We start from the raw sequence: 18,765 nt of genomic DNA on the forward strand, positions 1-18,765 counted from the left end.
TTAAAAAGCCACAGAGCCCAGCATGGTGGTGTACATCTATAATCCCACTACTCAGCAGACTGGGGTAGGAAGATTGATTATAAGTTGGAAGCCAGCCTTGGTAATATAGAGACTCTGTCTCAAAGTAAAATAAAAAGGGGCTGGGGGTGTAGTTCAGTGGTAGAACACTCCTGGATTCAATGTCCAGCACAAAAGAAAAAAAAAAAAAAATCCTTGTCAGTGTCAGCCTGTTTTGAGTCTAAGCCCTTACCCTCTACACCACACATAGGGAGTAAAACAAAGTCCAGGCCTTTGCAGAACTTTCATTTTGGAGGAAAGTGAAGTCTGAAAACTACTAGGACACAGTTTGCATTTTCAACACTATAACCTAAAGACCTGACCAGAACAATGTAGAAGAAGAAAAGTTTATTTGGGGCTCATGGTTTCAGAGGTCTCAGTCCATAGACAGCCACCTCCATTGCTTTGTGCACAAGGTGAGGCTGAACATTGTAGCAGAGGAAAGCAGCTCAGGACATGACAACCAGGAAGCAGGGATTCCCCTCACCATCTAAAATGCAAAAGGCATACCCTCAATGACCCACCTCCTCCAGTCACCCCCTACCTGCCTACAGTTACTGCCCAGTTAATCCCCACCAGGGGATTAATGCATTGATTAGAATGAAGGCTCTCATAACTCATTATTCCACCTCTAAATTTTCTTGCATTGTCTCACACATGAGCTTTTGGGAGATACTTCATACCTAAACCATAATGATTTATGATAGATAAATATTAGTTCCTTTTTTCTTCCTCCAATTCCATAGTTAAAAAGGAGAATTACATAAAATAAGAGGAAGAGAATCAATCTGCATACTACCCTTTCAACTCCTTCTCTCCTTAACTCTTACTCAAAAAAGATACCAGTAGCAGGGAACCAGTCGAGAGGGGACAGTCACCAACCCCTTCATCCCTAGGTCAGTGCTTCTCCAACTTAGGCCTCAGAATCACCTGGAGGGCTTGTCATACAGTTTGCCAGGACACTCAGCATTCCTGATTCAGTAGGTCTGTGAAGCCACTGAATTTGCATTTCTCATAACCCCCCACACCCACCCCATGCTGCCAGTTTCACTAGAGGACCATATATGACAACCACTGTCACATAACAGCTCCACAGGTGACTATTCTCATTATAAACATGAGGAATCTGAGCCTCAGGGAGGCTGTGTTCCTCACCAGAAACTACAGAATGAACAAGTGACAGAATCAGAATTCAAACTCAGATCTGCCTGACTCCAAATTCCATGCCAGTTCCACTACATCTGAGTCAGAGATGTGATATTTTAGGATTCCCCCATCTCATGTCCATTCCCTTTATTTTAGAATTTCTATTCCTGAAAGGCAGTCATTGTTGTATGTGTGTTTATTTTCATTTCCAGAGAGAACAGAAGATGGACTATAAAAGCTGTTCTGAAATGTTGCTGTCCATTTGCTCAGTGATCCCTCTTCAAGACGTCTAATGGCCCAAAACACAAAGATGATAAGTGCTTTAGCAAAACACTGAGAATTGAAATATCCAGTATAAAAGAACTGGTTAAATAAATTATGGTACATCCAAATGATGGAAATCCTGAAGCCATTAAAAATTATTTATTTAGAATTTTTATAACATGTCTAAGTATTTATCATATAATATTAAGGCAGAGCACAGAACTAAATTCAAGAAGCTTTCAATGTTATGAAAAATACTGAAAAAAAAAGACTAGAAGGAAAAAACCTAGAACACTAGTAACAGTTGTCTCTGCTTCTGATCATTTTCTGAACCTTCAGCACTTTCTACAATGAACTTCCCTAGTCAGAAAAACCACATTCTTTTTGTTGATTAAATGCTTTGAAGACTTTTCTACAGTTAGTCAATTCCTGAATCACGAGGAAAACCAAAACTGTGAGTTTTAAAGCTAATATTTAATTCCAGATTACATCTTCCCTGATGCCAGGATATACATTTTAAGTAGGAAACAACTTGAATAACAATCGTTTTTTAAATTTTACTTTCACTTGTTATTTTTTTAACAACTATTATTATAAATAAACACAAAGACCAGAAAGATAAACCTGTAAAAATAATAACAGAGATTAATTTGGTTAACAGAATTATATGGCTTTTTAAATCTCCTTTGTTTAACAACTCTTATCACATGTTCTACTAAATATCTACTACTTTCATAATAATTTTTAAAAAGTGTTTGCTTTTTTTTTGGGGGGGGGGGGGCTGTGGGGGTACCAGGGATTGAACTCAGGAGCACTCAACCATTGAGCCACATCCCTAACTTTATTTTCTATTTTATTTAGAGACAGGGTCTCACTGAGTTGCTTAGCACCTCACTTTTGCTGAGGCGGGCTTTGAACTCACAATCCTCTTGCCTCAAGGAAATTACAGCACATCTATACAATATCATAGCCACTAAAAAAAAAAAAAAAGTTAAAATGTTATAGTATTTAATAATATGAAAAAAATCTGATATATTATTAGTTGATCATACTATAAAACAGTATGTTCAGAATGATCCCAATAATTCAAATCAATGAAATGTGTAGGTATACACAGAAAATGCTTTAGTAAGAAATATTTATAGTATATCAGAACATTAATAGTGCTTCACTCTAGATGATAGAATTAAAAATTATTCTAATTTTTAGATTTTTTTCTGCATTTTGGTCAATTTTCCTCTATTAAATATGAATTATTTTTCAATATGCAAAAAGACCAGTTTATTAAAAAAAAAATCTAGAGTAAATAAAAAGTTACCTTGTTAAATAACAGAGACACAGAGACAAGAAAAAGCACCTCACTGAAAGTTCTCCAGCTCCACCCAGCTCCAGTGTTTGTAAAGATGCTTGTCTTCCAGCATGAGGACAGCATTCAGCATAAATCCTTTCTCCTGTTCTAGATTTCAGAGTGCTGAGCAGGGCACTGACTCTAGCCGTAGAGGCCACCCCTCCTGACAGGGCAAGCACACATCCTCTAGAACCTGTGTGGGCTGTTTGGGTTTTTGGTTGTTTACTGTTTCTATAGTACAAAACAAAGCCCTGGGAGTAGAACCCAGGGCTTTGCACCACTAGGCAAGTGCTCTACCACTAAGCTATATCCCCAGCCTCATCTGGAACCTTTATATAAGACCATGGTAGAGCAGAGCATCTGGGGGAATCTAATTACAAGTAAATATAATTGCAATCATTTGATTAAGGAAATATACTATTTACATTGCAAATAACATACTAACTAGAGAATTCTACTCTCAGACCTGGCAGGACCTCCAAGGTCAACAGGAGACAATTTCCAGGACAGTCTTTAGAATGCTATGTAAATAGTGACTGGAAACAATAACAGAGATGTCATGCTAGAGAATCTTAAGTAAACAGTTCAAAGCCTAGCTTCCTGTTTATGCAATTTAAAGTCACGTTATTGCTAGCCACAAAGTAATTCAGCATTCTGATCTAATCTAAGAATTTCTTGTCTTTCTACTATAACTAAAAGGACTACAAAGAACAGCTGAAAAGTCAGAAGACACAGAAGGAACAAAAATAAACACAGACATGTATCTTCCAGCCCAAACAATGAGAAATCTATGCAACTAGACCATCCGTTCAATCTATTTCCAGATCGCTGTCTTCACTGTGACAGGTGGCAGAGTTACGCACAGATGTCAGCACCAAGACTTCCTTTTCGGGGAGTAATCCAAATTCCTGTAGAAAAGCTTCAAGGTCCACAGCAAAGAAATCTTCCCCCAGCTGGTCAGTGATGCGCACAAAATTGCCAATCAATTCACCCCCCTTGTAGATCAGCAGGGCAGGAAGGGCATTCCGGGTAAACCGACTGCTGGCCCCAATGACCGAGCTCTTCACCCGACAGAATTTGACAGCTGGGTACTCCCCAGCCAGGCAGATCATGCAGCCATTCATGGCTTCAGTCCCTGGAATGCCATCCTCATAAATATGGACCATGATGAGGGTGCTTTTCTGTTCTTTATCTATCATGTCTAAAAACCCTTCTCCACTAGGGATTTCAAAAACCTGTTTGAACTGGGGCCCCTTGTGGAGCTGCTGCCGCATTTCTTCCATCCTCTGTTTCCGGTACTGCTGCAGAAATTCTTCATCATCTTGGTCCTCATTCATCATGGCAAACTCCTTCAGAGTCATCTGTAAGAGGACCAGCAGGTAAGTAGACACAAGTGAACACTTGATAAATGTTGATGTGCACCTTGTACTTAAGATATGTGCAGCACCACACTGAGCACTTTATGTGCATTATGTCTTAATAAGTTGTTGTATTTTAGGAGGGTTTGGGATTGTTTGGGGTTTTTTTGGTTTTTTGTTTTGTTTTGTTTTGTTTCAGAAAAGGAAGTCTTACTATGTTGCCCAGGCCAGCCCAAAATGGCTGAACTCAAGCAATCCTCCCACCTTGGTCTCCCAACAAGCTGGGCCTACTTGTGTGAATGCTACCATGCCTGATTCTCAGTGAATTCTTACAATAATCCCATTGGGAAAGGGATTTTATAATTCTCATTTTACAAATGAGGTTTCAAGACTTATGTTAGCTGCACAATTCACACAAGTAGTATGTGTAAGACCAGGACTCAAACTAGATTTTCAACACCCTGGTTTATATTACACCATACTGCCTCTCAACCCAAGCAGGCATCATCAGATGGTATCACTTCACTGAGCTATTTTCATTTTGTCAGTCTTGACAGTGGATTGCTTTATTCACTGATTTGTTTTCATAAAAAATAACAGGACATTATGTAACTTCAAAAGAACATTTATAATCCCTGCCCTGCACAAAACACTTCTACACACAACAAACACCCACACATTCACATACACTCTAAAATTTTTCTTCTTATTATCAGTCACATGCTAGATTAGTTCAACTCTTAAAACAGAAGCCATAGGTGTACCAATTAAGATATAACCTACTCGGTCTCTTAGCTAATGTTAATAATAAATTCTAAGTATCTCTTCATGTTTCTAAATAGTTTTATAAAATTATATATGTGTCATATTTTGCTTAACCACTCCCCTATTTCTGGCATTCAGGCAGTTTCTAGTTCTATTCAACTGTAGGTAATTCAGCAGGACAAAGATAGCCTCTCACTAGCTTGATTCATGTGGTCATGTGATTATGGCTTCGTTCTGGTCCTTCAGCCCAGGATAAGAAAGCAGCCAAGCAAAGCAGGCACACTGCCCAATGGCCAGCTTACATCACAAAGGCATCTTCCTTCTCCTGCCGGGGTGCAGCAAGACGCCCCTGTAACAAACCTTCACTAAGCCTAATCCTGTACAGATTAGGGGGTGGGGAATAGGGCCCACTCTAGGTCGGAACAGACATCATTACTGGGTCATACTTATTACCAATTTTCTTCCCATCACATAGCTCTCCACTCTATCTCAGCCAGCTATTTCTAACAGACCTATTATGGTCTTTGCCAACTTTCATGCACTGAAATCATCCTTCTGGTCAAGGTGAATGACTCCTGACTTAATGCTCCCTGATCCTGGCTTGTGCTTTGGCTTTGGGCCACACCTAACTGATCTTGGGCACTCTTAGACTTTCTTCCATGTATGTGAGTAACAGAGGCCCTTTAATACTGAGAAGGTATTAGGAAATGTCAGGGACCTTGTTCCAAATATCTTCCAGAGGGCCTATCTGCTTCTACTCTAGTGCCTCCTCAGAATAAATCCTCATGATAGGCTTCAGATGAAACACAGCAACATCACAGAAAGAACGAGAAAATCTGAATTAGAATCTCAGTTCCTACGACAGAAAACTAACATTAAATGAGCACTTTTCAGTGGGCCAGTCACTACAATGGGTATTTTATCCACACAGTTCTGGGGTGGGCGTGACCTCAATAAACTAATCAAAAACCAAACTCAGAAAGGAAGAAATTTATTTCCCCACAATCACTAATGGCAGAGCTGAGAGTCAAACCCCAGGTGTGTCTGAGTTATGACATGGCTCTATACTTTCCCCTGTCCTGCACAGCTTCTCAGAGGCAAAACCAACATCCTCTATCTCCCAAATCACCAAACCCAGTTCTAGTGGCCAGGGCAGCTTCTGAGAAAAGCTTAGGGCTGCTGATTACCTTCCCACTGATCTTTTCCTGGAGGTCCTTCTGTTTCTGTTGCTCCTCTTCTTCATCCAAATGGGACCTGCAGGTCATAGACAGCTTCTTGATCAGCCTTTCCATCTCCCGGCACTGCTCCTCTCTCTGCTCAGTTTCCAATTGCTTGTAGCGGCGCCAGTCATTGATCACACCTTTTGGACCTGAGTGACATGAACATGATTGTGACCAAAAATAATGAGCAAAGAATTATGGAGCAGCTCACTTGTGCAGGTGGGAGCTCACATCTGTCTAAAGCTTGCACAACTAACACAGAACCTCCACGTACTATGACTAGGTATAGCAACATAGCAGTACCCATACAAGGTGCAATCTAACCTTCATTGCTTTCCTAAATATACATCCTAAACACCCTCTTTCCCTTTCTCCGATATCGTCAAAATATTTCAGTCTTTTTTCAGCATTTATAAATCTTTTATGCAACTTCATATTCACTCCACCAAATGCCTTTGAAGAACTCCCATTTGTGATTAAAATATTTCACATCTTCTTAACTCTGGTGATTCTGATCAGATTAAAATTGACCATGTTCAGGACTTGGGTCAGGTCAGGAAGGAAACTGCTTTTCATATCATATAACATAAAGGTAGCCTTAGTTAAACTCAATACTTTCCTAAAAACCAGGCCTTTCTTTGAAAATTGTATAATCATGTTATGGTAAATCATCATTTATTCATTAATTACATATGCATGAACATATGGGATGGTGGCAAGCGTGGGTCTGAGCAGTATCCAACTTATAACTTAAGTTGAACCATAGTCAGTCCTGTCTGTGGGACCTACTACTGCCCACCTTTCATGTTTGTGAAAATGAGGCACAAGGAAGTTAAAGCAGAAATTGTAGCTCTAGCCTAGCTTCCAGAGTCTTCAATGTTAACAAGGAATTCTCAACAAACAAAACCTTCTACCAGTTTTAGAGTTTAATTGCCATGTCTATGACCAGGGGCTTGATAAGCACATAGCATTTTCAACTGAAATAGCACATAGCCCATGATAGGGCTACCTTCTTACCAACTCTTCAGGAGATCCTTGGAAACATTTTGCTATGAACAAAAATTGTTAACGGTACCCTGTTATTATTATAAAAGTTTTTAAAATTGAACTATAAGGGTTGGGGATAAAACTCAGTTGGTAAAGTGCTTGTCTCACATGCACAAGGCCCTGGGTTTAATCCCCAGCACCACACACACACACACACACACACACACACACACACACACACAAAATTGAACTATAAAACTTAGAGTTATTTAAAATGCTTCCATCCCAAATCATTATTGAAATGCTATAAAAACTAAAATTCTCAAAGCTATATTTTATAAATCGAGAGCAATTTTCTGGATAAATTTAACTGGAGAAAATCTATTGTTATATCAACATGATAATACTTATTCCTTTATCTCCTGACACAAATAATGAATGTGATTAAAACAGCATGATAGAGTATTTTTCTTTAAAACATTTTTCTTGGCTCAAGGAAAAATGGCAAACTATTGAAATGACATATGGGATGTCTTTGTTTAAAAGATATCAATTTCTGACCACTAAAGGGAAGAAAGGGCAGGAAGAAGCTGCCCAGAGAAGTTCTGGGACTCACAGAGCAGAGATGCCAGGGGCTGGAAGGTGCACGAAACCTCTAGTTCTAACCCAAGTGTCTCTTACTTTTTATTTGTGCTCACTTCACTTTACAAAATTCACTATCAACAGAACCCAAAGATAAGAGCGATTCCACATAAGGCACTATGCTTATATGTAAGTAGTATCCCTGAGATTTCACATCTCCACTCCCTAGATCCCACGTGTTTCTCTCCATGACCTTTAGCTGTGACCAGAAGGAGCTGCTGGGTGTGGAGGCTGCATGGCATGTGGTGAAGCACTCAGCTGCTGCGGGGCCCGCCCTGCCCACTGGCCCAGCTTTCGATTCCTGCACATGAGATTATGTAGATGAAGCCATAGAACACTCTGGAATCTCCAATGCCTTGCCCAAAGCTGCAACACATCCTCCCCACATACTTCAGGGAGGGGTCTGAAGACCAGGAAAAGGATTCCTTCAGCTCAAAGTGAACCAAGTCTACACTGGCTCAAGGGGAGCATCTCTGCCTATATTCTGTCAAGGGGAGCAAGTCCATGTCTACCTTGGCTTAAGGCAAGTAAGTCCCCGTCTACCCTGGCTCAAAGTGAGCAAGTATATACAGTGAGCAATAGAGAGAGGTACAGTGGTCTAGGCCTAGGAGAGGATAGAGGATCGCCGGTGGGCTCCAGCCTTTTCCCTGAAGCCAATCTCTAAAACAACCACACACACACACACACACACACACACAATATATATATATATATATATATATATATATATATATATATATATATATATATTTTTTTTTTTTTTTTTTTTTTTTTAATCTTTGAAACATCAATTTTATTATACAATCTGTGAAAAAAAGGAATTCAGAATAAATTTCTCCCAAAGCATAAGAGAAAGGACAAAGAGCAGAGAAGGGGAAAGTGTCCTAGGGAAAAGTCTCTATGATGTGTTTTGCAGGGGGCGGGGGGGGGGGGGGGGGGGGGGCAGAATAGACTCCTGGTGGATACAGATAAACTTCGGCCTGGAATCTGTGCAAGAAGCCTGAGCCAGTAGGCACACCTCACTCCCACACCATGATGTCAAATCCAAGAGCTCAGGGTCCTCTGGCTGTCATTCAGTTCTGTCTGTCTTGGCTGGGCATTTCCATTGGAGCCACTCTTTTCCTGAACACTAGCAACCAAAGCAAGGTATGCAGCCTCTTCCAGCCCTTGCTGCTGTCCTGGGATTGCCCTGTGGAGGTGCCTTGGAAGGATGAGCTGCTGGGCACAGGGTCCTGCTGGGAGGCTAGGCTGGGAGGAAGTATGTCCACATGGAGGATGCAGAGCTGAATGGCAGGCACACTGGCACTTCCAGGACCCTTGTGTGGGAACTGCTTGGTTTCCTCAGGCTGCTGCTGCTCACAAGGCAAGGGAAGGCTCACTGCAACGCTTCTCAAGGCAGACTCTAGGAGGATCCGCAGGGCCTGCCTCCTGGATTCTCTGGCACTGTAGCATGAGGTACACAGCCATCGTGATGTCAAATCTTCAACTTGCCACAGACACTCAGGTATTTTGGGGTGGAAACCCATGTCGATCATGATTTTTGTAATTACGAGATCTGGGAGTTTGGGGAGTATCTTACTATAAGGACTAAGTGAAGCAGCTTCCTCACCCTGGCTCAACCATGGGTGCCCCATTACGTCTCTAGGGTGGGCTTCTACATGGGGTCCACTGTCAGGATTTCATTGATGAGGCTCTGTGTTCCTTGGAAATCCACAGGGGGAATGTCATACATTCCCTGTATGATCAGCTTCTTTACCTGCTTATTGCTGCTTGCCTCAAATGGGCATTTCCCTGTGAGCATAACATAGAGAACGACACCCAGGATCCAGACGTCTGGTGGGCGGGGGGTAGTGCTTGTATTCCTTCCCATGGATGACTTCAGGGACAACATATAGGACAGTGTCCCAGAACCTATTCAGCTTCTTCCCAGCTATGAATCTGGTGCTCAGGCCAAAGTCAGTGAGTTTGGTGTTGCCGCTGGCATCCACCACCACATTCTCTGGCTTCAGGTCAAGATGCACATTACCCTTGTCCTGGCAGTACTGCATGGCATGGATGATCTGCCTAAACAGTCTGCAAGCCTCCACCTCCTACATGCCATCAGCTTTGGGGATGAGGTCCCATAGCTGTTCCCCACCTGCATGCTCCATGATAAGGTAGATATATTCCATGGTCTCGATGCCCTGGAAGAAATGGATCATGTTTCAGTGGTTCAAGGCCACCATCAGATCCAGTTCAGGTAGGAAGGGGAAGTTCGAGGCTACTTTTGCCAGGACCTTTACCACAACCTCTGTCCCAGTGAAGAGATGGCAGGCAAGTTTCACCTGGGCAAAGCCCCCTTCTCCAAAGTCCTGCAGGACCATATAGTGGTCCATCCATGGAGGCTGGCTCCTAACAGGAGCCCCACCCCTGTAGCACTACACTGCTCTAACTACTCTCACTGCTCATTCCTAAACTGGAACAAGGATGCAAGCTAAAAAAAATAAATAAGGACCAAAAATAAAATAAAATAAAGCCCAAATTAAAAAACCAATATCCAAAGACCACAGCCACAAGCCACTAACAACCACCAAACGTGCTAAATATCTGGGAGTCGACAGGTCACCACCAAGAGCTTCCTGTACTTACAGACAAAAAAAACAAAACAAAACAGCTGCAGCCACCCTCTTATATACCTGCTGTTTGAAATTTCCTCACAATGGCTCCTTGTGAGGTCAGAGTAAGAAATGACCCAGTCACACCTGGGCATAACCCCCTTTTGGATCTCCAGGACCTTTTCCACTTTCAAAATAATAAGAAAGGACTCTGGAAGATTATTTGCTTTAGTGGGTTATGGAGACTAATATGTACTTGTTTAGAAATTAAAATTTGTAGATTACTTCAGTGTTCTCTTCATTTTGAGTCTGAAAATCTGTAATAACTTTGTGGCTTTGAAAGACCTCATCATATCCACACTCAAGCTCTCTGATCCTTTGCTGCCCTGAACTGAGCGGCTTTCCCCCACTGGGCCTTTCCCCCATGATGGACTTGGGCAGAGCAATGGAGTCAGCCATCTGACTGAGACTTCTGGAACTGTGGGCCCCAGAGAAGTTTTTCCTTCTCCAAGTTGTTCTTGTTGGGTGTTTTGATCACAGAGACAATAGAGCTAATCAAATCACAGCCATACATCATTGTACCCAGATGTATGGCGTGCACACGCACACTCACACAGTAGAGTAGTGCTAGGAGCTAACCCAAGTCTTTGCACAGGCTGGAGAAGCTCTCTTCATGTGCACATCCCATCCCTGGGGTGGGAGCTTCCTGGCCTAACCAGCTGTCAACAATGTCACATTAATGTTGAACTGTCAACAGGAATTTTGGAGAGATACACACATTCAAACCACAGAATGAAATAAACTACAGCCCAGGGAGTTGGTTCCAACTAGATATGCCCTGTGCAACCCGAAGGACATTAGATAGAAACTCAGATCTTGATGAAGAAAGAAAAGTCCCTGGTAAAGCAAATTCATGACAATTAAAAGAGCTAGTGCTACTGTTGTTTTCTACAAGAAGTAAGAGAATAATGTATCGAAACACCTCAATTTTATTCTACAGTTAAAAAATACCTTATATAACACTGTAACATCAGTAACTGAAGGGGAAGGGCTGGAGAGTTATAGCAGCCACATCTGCACACTACTGAAGCATGTTGCTATAGATTTATATCACAGTGGCATGTCTTTCTCATGTTAAATAGGAACCCCCCCCCATGGGAACCACAAAGAAATTCTAGTAGAGCACACCCAAAATGAGAGGTAAGGGAATCAAAATGTTTCAATACAATCATCAACTAAATAGGAGAGAAGATAATCATATAACAAAGCAAGTCACATTGAATCAAAGCTTGTGCTGCTCTCCTCATAAAGGACACAAGCCACTGGAGCTGGAGTTGTGGCTCAGTGGTACAGAGCTTGCCTGGCACGTGTGAAGCACTGGGTTCAATCCTCAGCACTACATAAAATTCATAAATACATACAAACATAAATAAATGCATTTAAAAAAAAAAAAAAAAAGGACACAAGCCATGCTGAATCAAGGCCCTCCCAGCTGTCCTTATATAGACACAAGCCACACTGAACCAAGGGCCCAGCCCTGATCTCCTTATAAGGACAGAAATCACACTGAACCAAGGGCTATGGTAAACATCAAACTCGGGCACATGTCAAAACTTCCAGGCTATAAGCATTTCTACAAGCCTATGAACTTTCTGAAGTGAGAACAGGGACTGGATCTTCTTTAATTTTCGATGCCCAGTGCCTGGTATAAAACTTAACACCTAGGAGTTTTTCACTTAATTTTGGTTAACTGTTTCTTTTTGGCTGACTGGGTGGGTGGATAGATAGACGGACAAATAGACAGATGGACAGATCAATGAGTAGGTGGTGGTATGGATGGATGGCAGGAAGGAAGGAAGAATGGTTAGATGAATGGTTATGATACCAGTCTTGAAAATCAGGATGGGGTCCTTGATCCCCTGGTGTTGAAGATTAAACACCCACGAAATACGGAGGCAAGAGCAAAAGGTAAATTTTATTTAAGAAACAGAACTGGGAGGGGGTGGGGGGAGAGACTCCTACAGAGAGGAGGGGACCCAGAGCTGGTGCCCAGGGGAGTGGATATGTCTTGCTCCTTTATAAATTTTAGGTTCCTTTCTTCTCATGCCTTCATGACCAAAAGGCAGGAAAAGAGCAGCCCAGGGGCTGATGGCTTGTGTTGGAAAGTGCAATCCTTCCCCTCCCCGAGAGGTGTGAGCAACAGGTTGATGGGGAAGTGCTATCTGCTTATTATGTTACACTGCTAAGCATTAGTCTTTTTAAAAAACAAACAATTATTTGGCATGAACTGAAATAAACAGATAGGCTTTTTCCTCAAGGACATTAACTTTTCCACTACAGGAGTGGGAGGGGCTTCCACTATCATCAAAATCTATTTTGGATACAACTGCTAAATAACAAACTGCTTCAAAGCTTAGTAGTAAAAAATATAAAATAAATTATGGTGACAGGTTCTGTTGGGTCAGAAATTAGGAGAGAGTACAGGGGAAATGGCTTGTTTCTGCTTCATGTTCTCTAGTATCTCATCTAAAAAGACTCAAAATATGAAGAGGACTTGCCATCTGGGACTAGAATCATTAGGAGTCTCATTCACATGTCTGTCAACTGGGCTGAAATGTCTTCATACTAAGCTCAGCTGGTCTGTCAATCAGAGTGCATAGATGAGTCCTCTCTAGGCATCTGTGCTTCCCCCAAACATGGTATCTCAGGATAGATAAGCATATAACTTGGTAGCTTGTGGCTCCAGTGCAAGGATTCCAGTAGACAAAACAGAAACCTCATTGCCTGTTATGAACCAGGCTTGGTGGTCACATAGTATCACCTCCATCACATTTTATTATCTGAAGTAGTTACCAGTCTATCCAGGTTTCCAGGCAGGAGACATAAACTTCACACCTTAATGGGAGGCATGTGAAAGAGTTTTACAGCCACTTTTAAAATCCCTCACTCCTGTTAGAAACTGAAGCCTAGAACCCTTATGGAAGGCAATTTTATCTTAATTCCTTTCATCACCCTTTAGGACTCATTTTTTTTTTGACAGATATCATTTACTATTTGTGAGAAACCAGATCTCTAGCCTCCCCAGCATACCTGAATGTGCTGGAAACATGGTGGCAAAAAAAAAAAAAAAAAAAAAAAAAAACTCTACCTCCTTTCCTGAATGCAGTGCTTATCATGTGTCATACCAGTGTGAGAGAAGAACCCTTGGCACTGGCTGGATCAGTTGCAGAGAACCTTCCTAATATTCTGAACACTGACAGAACCCATGATCTGTTCAGGGCAAAGCAGCTGGGCACAGAATAACAGGCCCCAGTGGGCAAGCTTGCACAAAGCAGAGACCTGCACCAAACTTCCACCTACCCCACAGCACTCCGTCTCTTTTTGTTCTTGTTTTTTTTTCTCCTTTCTTTTTTTTTTTTTTGTACTAGAGATTGAACCCAGGGGAGCTCTACCATTGAGCCACATCTCCAGCCCTTTTTATTTTTTATTTTGAGACAAGGTCTCACTAGGTTGCTTAGGGCCTTGCTAAGCTGCTGAGGCTGGCTTTGAACCTGCAATCCTCTTTCCTCAGCCTCCCAAGCTGCTGGGATTACAGGCATACACTACTGCACCCGGCACAGCACTCCTTCTCCTTAGGATCATGTCCACTGACCTTAAAGCTTCTTGCGGAGTGCATCAGTGCCACAGGGCAGAGTGGTCTACACACAAAGAGGTGTGCTACAGCACAGTTTGTAATAAAGGGCCAAGATAATGCCCAACATTAGGAAACAAGTTAAAGAAATTATGAAATAAAGTAACACTGTTCAGGGAAAATAAAGTAACACTCAGAAAGATGAGGCGGTCTATTCCCTGCAATGAAAGATTCTCCAAATATATTAGTTTACATAAAAATGACAAGTCTGGTATAGTAATACTGCCTTACAGGCCCAGCTACTCAGGAAGCTGAGGCAGAAGGACTACTTGAGTCCAGGAGTTCATGGACAGCCTGAGCAACAAAGCAAGATTCCATCTCTAGGGGAAAAAAAAAAAAATGCCTATTTGTCATCTACCAGGATGACAAAAATCAAAAAAATTGATAACCCAGGAAGAAAAATATAAGAAACATTGTACTGCCAGTTAAATTATAAATTAGTGCCACCTCAACTAACAGAAATTCAACAATATTAAAAAGTGGAGTTGGAGACAGCTCAGTGGTAGTACTTGCCTAACATTCAAAAGGCCCTGGGTTCAAGGAGAGGGAGAGAGGGGGAGAGAGAGAGAGAAAGAAAATATGCCATTTCTAGGAGTTTATACTACAAATATACTCACATCTATGATTTATGCCTATCAAACTATTAATCTGACAAATAGGGTTCAAACCCAGGCCAATCTGTTCATTGTCATGTTGCTCTGCACTGTGTAGTAAAAAGACTACAAGCACACACAATGAATGCCAACACTGGTAATCGATAGAAATGGGATAGTTAGAGAGATCAGGAGAATTCTAACTGATACATACTTAACAGACATTTTAAAATCTGTTCCCAGAGCTCAAGACTTTCCAGTACCTGTATTAACTGAGATGCCTTCACCTGCCAGCTCAGCCTCCACAGGCATGGAACTGCTGGCTGGGGCACCCCTGCCTCTGTCCTTGTCTTCATGGTCACTGTCCTCATCCTCACTGCTGCTGTAGTAGTACTGCAGTTTCTCCCCCAGCAACTTGTCATCCAGGGTTGTCATGATGCCTGGAAGAAGGCAACATATCAGGCTTTATGTGGGCTTAAGCATGAAGTCATGAATCTGAAGAATAGGGGACCCACTTGGGCTAAGATCCTATAGGAACCTAAAAATTATTTTTTTTCCTAAATAGAATCTCAACAAATCCCTACCATGACAGTGATAGAATTTATTATGTTCTTTTGTAGAAGGTAAAACTGAGGTTCAGATAAGGGAAGTTACTTTCCCAAGCTTTCCAGAATGTGGTGGAGTGGTAACAGGCCCAGGTATGCCTGACTCCTGTAGCCTGAGGGATGAGTTACTGTCTTCCGAATATTGTACTAGTATCTATTGTTCCAAAGTAGAAACTGTGTTTACATTACTGACTTGTGATTTTATCTATGCTTAGTTTCAGTTTGCCTACCAAGTAATTAGTAATTGAAAACTTCAGTAAGAATCCTAAGGAAATACTTCAAAAAGGACCATAAAAAGTGTGATGCTGGGGACTGAGGTTGTGGCTTAGTGGCAGAGTGCTTCCCTAGTAGTGTGAGGCACTGGGTTCCATCCTCAGTGCCACATGAAAATTAATTAAATAAAGATATCGTGTCCATTTACAAATATAAATATATGTATTTTTTTTAAGTATGATGTTGAATCTAAGTCAAGCTGTCTCACTGCAAACTTGGATGGTCTCCAAAGCCCTACTAATTCTGACTAGTTAAAACTAGTGTCGATGCCAAGATTTTAATAAAAACCAAGTATTTAAAGGACCACAAAGCCAGTGTTCTGCATCACAAGCAGCCAAAGGCATTTTGGGGGAAAGTGCAGTTTAGCCCCTTTACAGGCTTTTTTGAGGATCCACCAGGAATAGTTAAAAAAGGAAAAACAAAAACAAAAAAAACGCCTAACCCTTTAGTATTTCTTCCTCAAAGCATCCCGACATTATGCTGTCTTCATGAAGACTTCTCACAGGGCCTGTTACACTTCATTACAAAATGACTCTCCCACAGGCTGAGAGAGCTCTGGAAAGAAGAAACATCCAACAACTAATCCGGATCTCCAACACCCAGCAAAACGCCCCAAAGGATTATGAATCACTGAATCCCGCGACCCCGACAGTCAGACAGGGAATATGGTGCAAAGGAAGCAAGGCTAATTAAGAGAAAGTGCAGGTTCTAGGGAGGAGCAGAACCAAACTTAAGGGAAGTGGGCAAGCCAGGAATGGGACAAAAAACCGCATGAGGGTAGAGAGGACCTAAAGAAGCCGCGCCCGCTCACAGCACAGACCGAAGAGGGTGCAGAGGGGAGGCGGGACCGTGTAAGGGAGGAGGCGAGGGGCGGACCAATAGACGTGGCGAGGGCGGGGTCAATGGGGAGGCCGGGGTGAGAAGGTGGGGCCAGCAGAGGGCAGCGCAGAAAAGGCGGGGCTGCTGAAAAGAGCGCAAGGGGGCGGAGCCGGTTGAGGGGTGAGCGAAGGAGGCGGGGTCCCCGGAAGGGCGGCGGAGGGGTGCCCCAGCCTTGGGAGATCCTGGAGAAGGCCGGGGGGAGGTTGGGGTCGGTAGAGAGGTGGAGCAGGGAAGTGGCGGGGTCCGTGGGAGACTCGAAGACAAGGCAGTTTTATCGAGGCTCGCAAACCACCGTTCCACCCATATTCCACGCCCATCGCTTCCTCCCGGCTGACCCCAGTGCATTTACCCGGACTAGTTCAGTCTGGATCCCTTTGGGCTAGCAGCTCCGGGCACCAGAAAGAACGGAGCGCTGACTTAGAGGGAGAGAAGTGGGTCGGCGCCCAGAGCACCCAAGAGAAAATCTGCCGGAGTCCTGAGTGCGCGGACCAATGAGGCGGCCCTCCTGCGTCATGGCGGACGCCGCGGCCCAATTAGAAGAAGCTTCTCCCGGCGGCTGAGGGAGAAACTACAGGTCCTAGTTTAGGACAAATTACCTGGACAACTTTAATACGCTTGTTTGTCTTGTTTATGTTTTGCTCTGGACATACACACACACAAGCTGAATATATACTCCCAGCTTTGAACGAGGAAAAAATATTTTCTCCCCTCAAAAGTTCCATAGCCATTCCAAAAAATTTTTTAAACAGCTTCATTACATCTATTGAGCGGTAAATTGAGTCAGAGACATTAAATGACAGCCATTAAGTCAGAAATTAGAATAAAACTAAAAAAAAAAGCAAGGCCTATGACACGTAAACGTAACATGAAATCCTGGATTGGGATCCTAGGACTGAAAAAGAATTAGAATGGGACAACTGATGAAATTTGCATAATATTAATTAATAGTATTAAATTAATAATTTCCATATTTGAACTCCGGTTATCTTGTTAACCTTCGAGATTCTGGATGAAGAGTATAGGGTAACGCTATCCTATTTTTCCATCGGTCTTGTTAAACCTAAAATTATTTCAAATTCTTAGCCTTTGTTGAGATATCCAGTACACAGCTATGAAGTTACTCATTAAAAAAAAAAAAAAAAAAAAAAGTCTTGTGAAATTGAATCATATACAATATACAAGAATGATATACCGTTTTAAAATAGGGTTATTCGGAAAGCTAAGGCAGGAGGGTCACAAGTTCGAGGCTACCCTCAGCAACTTAATGAGACCCTGTCAGAAAATAAAAAATAAAAAGGTTTGGAGATGCAGCTCAGGGGTATGTGCCCCCAGGTTCAATTCCCAGTACCAAAAAAAAAAAAAAAAAAAAAAGTTTTAATAAAATAGGGCTGTAAATTCAGGGGAGAGTATTCTTAATTTGTGGCTATAAGACCACCTGAAATTATCTGCAGTTTGTGTATGTGCATGTTTTTCTGTGAAATTGTTGGTTCAGTCTGTCAAAAAGAATCTGAAAACTCTTCCCCACTGCACTTCAAATTTCAGAAATATTCATTTAAAGAGTCCAATAGGGACTTTTTATGCTTTTGTTGCACAATGAATGCCTTACTTTAATCAGCTTGTGTGACCAACAGACTTGAATATACGTGTGATCTGCACAAGAAATCCTTATAAATAAATATTTGTTAAATGAATTCTCAATAAATGCTTTTGTTTTAATTTGCTTTTATTCAGTTCTCCCTAAAGCAGTGACTTTTCTCATCCATGGCAGTTCCTTGTCCTTCACAGTTCACCTTTTATTCATTCATTCATTCATTCATTCATTGGTACTGGGGATTAAACCTAAGGGCCATTTTTCTTCTAATTTTTTATTTTGAAACAGAGTCTCCCTAAATTTCTGAGGCTGATCTGGAAGTTTTCACCTCCTGCCTCAGTCACCCCAGTCACTGAGATCATAGGCATGGACCTCCAGCACCCCACCAAAGTTCACTTTTAGTGCTATAATCCTCAAGGGGACCTCAGTGCCACCCAACAATCTTATATTTCCCTGAGCAGTTTCCTCTCCCACTCCAAGAAAAGCAATTCATATCTATTCTCTCAAATTTTCAAAACTTCTACTCCTATCCTGGCTCAACTGACTTGTAACCTTATTTCACCTGAAAAGCAATTAGAAGAGACTTGCCCTTGGTTTAGCTCCCCAAACTTGTACCAAACCCCCCTGCATCTATACCAACTGATTGAATCACTGATGAAGTAAATCCCATTCCTTCAGCCTAGTAAAGGATTCTGCTCCTAAAATTACTTCCCTTCTCTCTCCCCTCTGAATTATCAGGCTTTTTTTCCCTA

At 42.0% G+C, this 18,765-nt stretch overlaps 1 protein-coding gene across 2 annotated transcripts; it reads right to left on the reverse strand.

Annotated features, from left to right (window-relative positions):
• Positions 1-1,922: 1,922 nt before the first annotated feature.
• Positions 1,923-16,950, reverse strand: Pdcl (phosducin like). Of its 2 annotated transcripts, none has more exons than XM_027944695.3 (4): positions 16,772-16,950; positions 14,929-15,105; positions 6,126-6,307; positions 1,923-4,176 (listed from the first exon to the last, which is right to left on the reverse strand). In XM_027944695.3, exons 2-4 carry the CDS (start codon positions 15,098-15,100, stop codon positions 3,625-3,627), a joined length of 906 nt encoding a protein of 301 aa, XP_027800496.1. In that variant the 5' UTR covers positions 15,101-15,105; positions 16,772-16,950; the 3' UTR covers positions 1,923-3,624. The 2 variants fall into 2 exon arrangements, with proteins under 2 accessions (XP_027800496.1, XP_071457011.1); XM_071600910.1 differs by lacking the exon at positions 16,772-16,950 and adding an exon at positions 15,986-16,075.
• Between the last annotated feature and the right edge of the window lie 1,815 nt (positions 16,951-18,765).

This window comes from Marmota flaviventris, chromosome 13 (genome assembly GCF_047511675.1).
Source record: "Marmota flaviventris isolate mMarFla1 chromosome 13, mMarFla1.hap1, whole genome shotgun sequence".
Lineage (NCBI taxonomy): Eukaryota > Metazoa > Chordata > Mammalia > Rodentia > Sciuridae > Marmota > Marmota flaviventris.

Bases quoted from the DNA above. Each gene is read 5' to 3' on its own strand.
- Pdcl (XM_071600910.1), bottom strand. From the start codon at position 16,019: ATGTCGGGATGCTTTGAGGAAGAAATACTAAAGG. The intron at 6,308-14,928 runs GTACTGGAAAGT...CATGTCACTCAG, and splicing joins AGGCATCTCAGTTAATACAG to GTCCAAAAGGTGTGATCAAT. The intron at 4,177-6,125 runs GTAATCAGCAGC...GTCCTCTTACAG, and splicing joins AGGAAAAGATCAGTGGGAAG to ATGACTCTGAAGGAGTTTGC.